The 5,664-nt window shown below is 36.9% G+C and overlaps 1 protein-coding gene and 2 pseudogenes across 1 annotated transcript in view; all 3 read right to left on the reverse strand.

Annotated features, from left to right (window-relative positions):
* Positions 1-319, reverse strand: part of LOC105539225 — a 1,192-nt pseudogene extending 873 nt beyond the window's left edge.
* The window catches only part of LOC105539227 (cilia- and flagella-associated protein 44-like), a gene marked incomplete at both ends in the record, with an annotated part of 46,372 nt that extends 41,829 nt beyond the window's left edge, over positions 1-4,543 (reverse strand). The window contains 3 exons of the mRNA XM_011979411.1: positions 1,392-1,554; positions 1,715-1,770; positions 4,273-4,543. Of these exons, the coding sequence (XP_011834801.1) occupies positions 1,392-1,554; positions 1,715-1,770; positions 4,273-4,543 (490 nt within the window). The remainder of the gene's footprint in view (positions 1-1,391; positions 1,555-1,714; positions 1,771-4,272) is intronic.
* LOC105539226 lies at positions 682-1,158 on the reverse strand (annotated as a pseudogene).
* Positions 4,544-5,664: the final 1,121 nt, after the last annotated feature.

Here is a 5,664-nt window from a genome sequence, read left to right on the forward strand (position 1 = left end):
GGCCTAAAGACCTGTATTTTATTTTCTGCTTTATATTTTGAAGACCTGCTATTCTGACCACAGTTTTTTTTGTTTTGTTTTGTTCTGTTTTGTTTTTTTCTTCAACCAGAAAACAAACACCAACTTTATTAATATAATAGCAACAGAAAGGGTTTCTAATTTCTCAGAAGGAAAATAACATGAAACCAGCACAAGTGTTATAAGATTAAATGCCTACGTTTCTTGTTCTGATAGCTTCCCACCACACACCGAAGGTTCCTCGAGGATAACTGCCACCAGAGCTGCTGCAAGAACACGTTTCACGTTTTTCACTGGGCATAGCTTCACAGTCAACTCCTCAAGCAGAAGACTAAAATATTATTTCTTTTTAGAAGATCTTGGTTGAGGGAGAACATATCAATATGGAGAACAGGGCTTTGCTTCTCAAATTCAAGAAAAACCATTAGCTAATCTATCAATTTTTCTCTGATATAGTGTACCGGAGTGCTCTGTGAAGAATCCTTTTCCATTCCTTCTATGTGTCTGGGTGAAGGGAGAGGAGCGGGTGGCAAGGTGACAGTACACTAGAAGGCACTCCTGGTGATGCTCTGGGCTCTACTCCCTTTCTGCTGCTAGTAGTAGGCATCTTTTCTGGCAGCTGCAGCAGCTTGATGTGGAGGGGAGGAAGGGGCCACCCACCAATCACCTCTTCTTGAAGGCATATTTTTTGCATTCATAGAAAAGGTCTGTCTTAGAGTTATTCAAACTGACAATCTTTGGGCAGCCATCCCTATCCTTCTCCTGGATGGTGCACTTCCTTACAATAACAGGCATCAGAAACCCCAGGGCCTCCACAGATCACACAGCACCCCTGGTAAGATCCATAGTTACACTCATCACATATGCGCACCAGAGTGCAGGAACGCACATAGGAATCACAAATCACACACTTGCCATCACATTTTTCACACAGTCTTCCGATAGCAACACCAGTCTGCTTGCAGCAAAAGATCAAATCGGGATGACGTTTAGCCACAGTTCCCAATGAAGCCAGCCACCAGACGCTTCAGGCCAATTTTTGATTATACTTCAGTGTATCTGTTATTCATGTCTCTATAACAGAAAACTTAAAAGAACTCTTGGGTTCTACTTTATTTCTTCCCCATGTATTCCTTTCATGTGTTCTATAACAACAGTTGATGTAAAACAATTTGTGTCAACAAGAATCTTAACTGATTAAAATAGATAAACCCCACATACAAATTAAAAGATGTCCAAAATAAATGGCTATTGAAATTTTGAAAGAAACAAACAAAAAAGAAAAATGATTTTTTCTACTTGTTGGGAAAATAGTCATCTCTATCCAGAAAGAGCATATGTTAAAATAAAAATCAAGTTTATATTAGGCTTACTGTTCGTTTAAACTGCATATGCGTTGGTAATTCTTCATTCATTTCTAATAGTTTACAAAATTTAGTCCTCAAAGCTTTGATTTGCTCTCTCTTCCGTGCCTTTATTTCTTCCACTTCTTTCATTAACTTGTCATGTTCTCTTTTTCTCCTAGCATTCTCGATACTGAAAACAGAAATTTAAAACAGTAACAGGTTGTGATACAGAAACAGCAGAGAAAATTATTCAATAATTTGAAAATTCATTAAACTTCGTCAACTTCTGCACTGTTGATTTGTTTTGCAAAATCTCAGTCCTAGTCAGTATTTATCAAAAATTCCCATACCTGTAGGCTTTGGGATCTTCAATGTCTTCTGGAATTGGCTCTGTTTCAATTCCAAACTATAAGAAGGGAAGTAAAAGGTTAGCCCTGTAAAATTGCATAGCATTTTCCTTAAAATATCTAGGAAGAAGTAAATTAAAAATTCAAATTGGTTCAGGTTTTTTTCCTGCCAATTTTTAATAACTGTAAGTCTGAAAAACAGTTTCACAAAAATCTAAGGAAAAAATTGCAGTTTACTAAACTTATTCATTTCTGCTTTATTTGAAGGAGTACATAGGAAAAGTCTTAACCTAATCATATGTTTACAAAATGTTAATATCCCCGTAATTTCCCCTCAAAATGTAAATTACTAATGTTCATATGCTATTGACACAGAATTCACAAAAGTCTAGACCATTTATTTCAAAATGCTGTTTTTTGGTATATCCCTTTATCACATGAATCATTTGTCTAAATACCTCAGTGTGTCCTAGAAATATTTCAATATATATATTTTTAAATTTTAAGTAAGCATTTTATATCACCTTCTCAAAGGAAGACATAAAGTGGAAAATGCAAAGAACAATATAATCCCCCTCCTTGAAAGATAGGAAATCAGAAATACAAATCTCCCTTCAGAAAGGAAATTAGTTTAAATTTGGGGGAACTAAGAACTAAATCACTTAAAAGTACTCTGTTTATTCAGGTACTGTGCTGTAAAATGTCTTAGTCTGTGATATTAAAGAAGGAGAATTATAACCCAGTGAACAAAATAGTCTTAGCTTGCTAACTAGTCAGTTCATAACTAAAACTAAACTTCATTCTACATTCTCTTTCCTAGAAGATAGGTCTCTGTTTTGTTGTTATTTGTTGTAAGTAAATAAAGATTCTCTTTTGATAAAGTTGTTTTATTAATCTTTATATGTATGAAATGATGTAAATCTACATATTTTTACAGAAGTCAAGATTTATGACTTTAATAAAAGCAAAGTCATAAAACATGATCAATATAGGAGACAGTAATGGCTAATAAATTGTACTGACTATTAATCACTTAGGACAAAAATTTATTGAATTTTATTTATTTTTTATTCTTTTATTGGCCAGAGGTAAGTACCTTGATTTTCTAATATCAGTGTTACTTCCAGGATTTGATGCTGACACTGGGGCAATTGTCTCCTGGCCACAGTTGCTTCCAATAAAGTTGAGTTAAACAAAGTTCCAAAAGTACGCCAATCAGTTCCAAAATATATGCCAATGGGTCTCAATCCTAGCTGCACATTAGAATCACATGAAGGATACTGTACACAATACTGACGCCTGGGCCTCACCTTCAGAGATTCTAATTTAATTGTTCTTGGGTGGGCTATGGCATCTGTACTTCTAGGGCTCCCCAGCTGATTCTAAAGTACAGTAAGGTAAGAACCTCAGACCAGTGCTGAGCTTAGTTGTTTTCTGTTTTGTTTTTTGTTTTGTTTTGCTTTTTTAAAATTCTTTCTAATTCTTCTTTCTTAAAAGCAATGTCTGCTTCAGTGATTTCAGAAATATTGATTGCAGCCATAAATTTAAATGTGGAATAAGTATTTTTCTATCCAATATGGGTTTCTGTAGAGAGGGACATTGACTGCAGCCGTAAATAAAAGGACACGATTATTGAAATGCAGAATAAATATTTTTCTATCCAATATGGATTTCTATAGAGAGGACTGCACCAGGTAGAAAGGCATTTTCTTCTTGTTCATATACTTTCCCTCCTGTAATTCCTTTTCTAAGCTGGACCCTCTCTAAACAGCAGCCCATACTCCAAATTTTGCTATTAGAAGAAATGAAAATCAACCTACTCGTATCTTCCCTATATTCTTTATGTGTACCTTGAGGTAGGCTACCGGCTAAATGGGAAGCCAATATGTTCAAAGGAATTTTAGCTATAATCTTTCTAATACAACTCCTTTCTCCTTAGGAGCAATTCTAATGGTTAACTACTGATTTATCCAAATAACTTGCTTTGGTAATATGAAATTCAAGTTCTATGACAGGAAAAAAAGGACATAATTTGGGGATCCGAACCCTCAAACTTCATCATAAAGCCAAAAATCTAGTTCTGCTTTTAAAAAAATACTTTATACTGGATCTTTGATCATGACCCACATTGTCACATTCTAATACTAAAAACAACTATATTTTTGCAACTCCTATCAAAACCACACTTTATGGCATATGTCCTATATCAGCCCTTACAATGAGTGAATGAATAAATGAAAAGCAAAAGAAAATCTGAAGAACTGTGAACTTTGAAAAAAAAAGCTGATTAAGAAAGTTTTTTTAATATACAAACTTTTGACTACATAGAAAAACTGACACATTCTTTTATAATCTGGGGAATTACAATCTTTAATAATAAAGGGAATGTAATACCTTTAATACTTGACATAGAAGCACCAGAAAGTCAAATTATAATACTAGCAGGAAGATTAGACTATAAGGTGAATGTGAATTTTAATTTCTAAAGAATATGAACAATTTTAATATCACTATTTTTAAATAAAGTTTGTTATTAATTAACTGGTTAATTAATTACATACCCTGGGAGATGGCAGTTTGGCCTTGATGTCTTTCCTTAGCATAAATTCAGAAATAATGTTGAAAACAAATATATTACCATCTGCTCCAACAGTCACCAAAAAACGATCATCAAAGCTACTAGCAATACTTTTAATACATCCATAATTATTGTCGTGCATATTGAAGTGCCAGTAGTCCACCAAACTGGCCAATGAAGGATCATTCTGATTTAGGACATAGACTCGAATTGCTCCATTTTTCATTCCACAAAACATCATAACTTTGTTAATGCTATGAAACAAAAAATGTAAATTGTTCTTTCCATTAATCTGAAAATAATGCTTAATTTCAAGTTAACTGACAAGTGGCTAAATAAATAACAAAGTTGTTATGGACTGAATTGTACACCCCCAAAATTCATATATTGAAACCCTAACACCTAATACTTCAGAATGTAACTGCATTGCAATAGGGCCTTTAAAGAGGTAAGTTAAAATGAGAACATTAGGGTAGGTTCTAATCCAGTCCGCCTGGTGTACTAATAAGAAGAAGATATTAAAGGGGGTCACTTCCAAGATGGCCAAACAGGAACAGCTGTGGTCTGTAGCTCCCAGCAAGATCAACTCAGAAGATGGGTGATTTCTGCATTTCCAACTGAGGTATCTGGTTCATCTCATGGGGACTGGTTGCACAGTGGGTGCAGCCCACAGAGGGCAAGCCGAAGCAGGGCAGGGTGTTGCCTCACCCGGGAAGCTCAAGGGGTTGGGAGATTTCCCTTTCCTAGCCAAGGGAAACTGTGACAGACTGTACCTGGAAAAATGGTACACTTCTGCCCAAATACTGTGTTTTCAAAAGTCTTAGCAACCAGCAGACCAGGAGATTCCCTCTCATGCCTGGCTCAGCAGGTCCCACGCCCATGGAGCTTTGCTCACTGCTAGCACAGCAGTCTGAGGTCAACCTGTGACACTGCAGCCTGGCGGGTGGAGGGGCACCTGCCATTACTGAGGCTTGACTAGGTAAAAAAAAAAGCAGCTGGGAAGCTCTAAGTGGGCAGAGCCCACTGCAACTCAGCAAGGCCTACTGCCTCTATAGACTTCACCTCTGTGGGCAGGGCATAGCTGAACAAAAGGCAGCAGACACCTTCTGCAGACTTAATCATCCCTGTCTGACAGCTCTGAAGAAAGCAGTGGCTCTCCCAGCATGGCATTGGAGCTCTGAGAACAGACAGACTGCCTCCTCAAGTGGGTCCCTGACTCCCATGTAGCCCGATAGACACCTCCCAGTAGGGGCCAACAGACACCTCATACAGGTGGGTGCCCCTCTGGGATGAAGCTTCTAGAGGAAGGATCAGGCAGCCATATTTGCTGTTCTGCAATATTTGCCATTCTGCAGCCTCCATTGGTGATACCCAG

This window comes from Mandrillus leucophaeus, unplaced genomic scaffold, assembly GCF_000951045.1.
Source record: "Mandrillus leucophaeus isolate KB7577 unplaced genomic scaffold, Mleu.le_1.0 Scaffold2008, whole genome shotgun sequence".
NCBI classification, from domain to species: Eukaryota; Metazoa; Chordata; class Mammalia; order Primates; family Cercopithecidae; genus Mandrillus; species Mandrillus leucophaeus.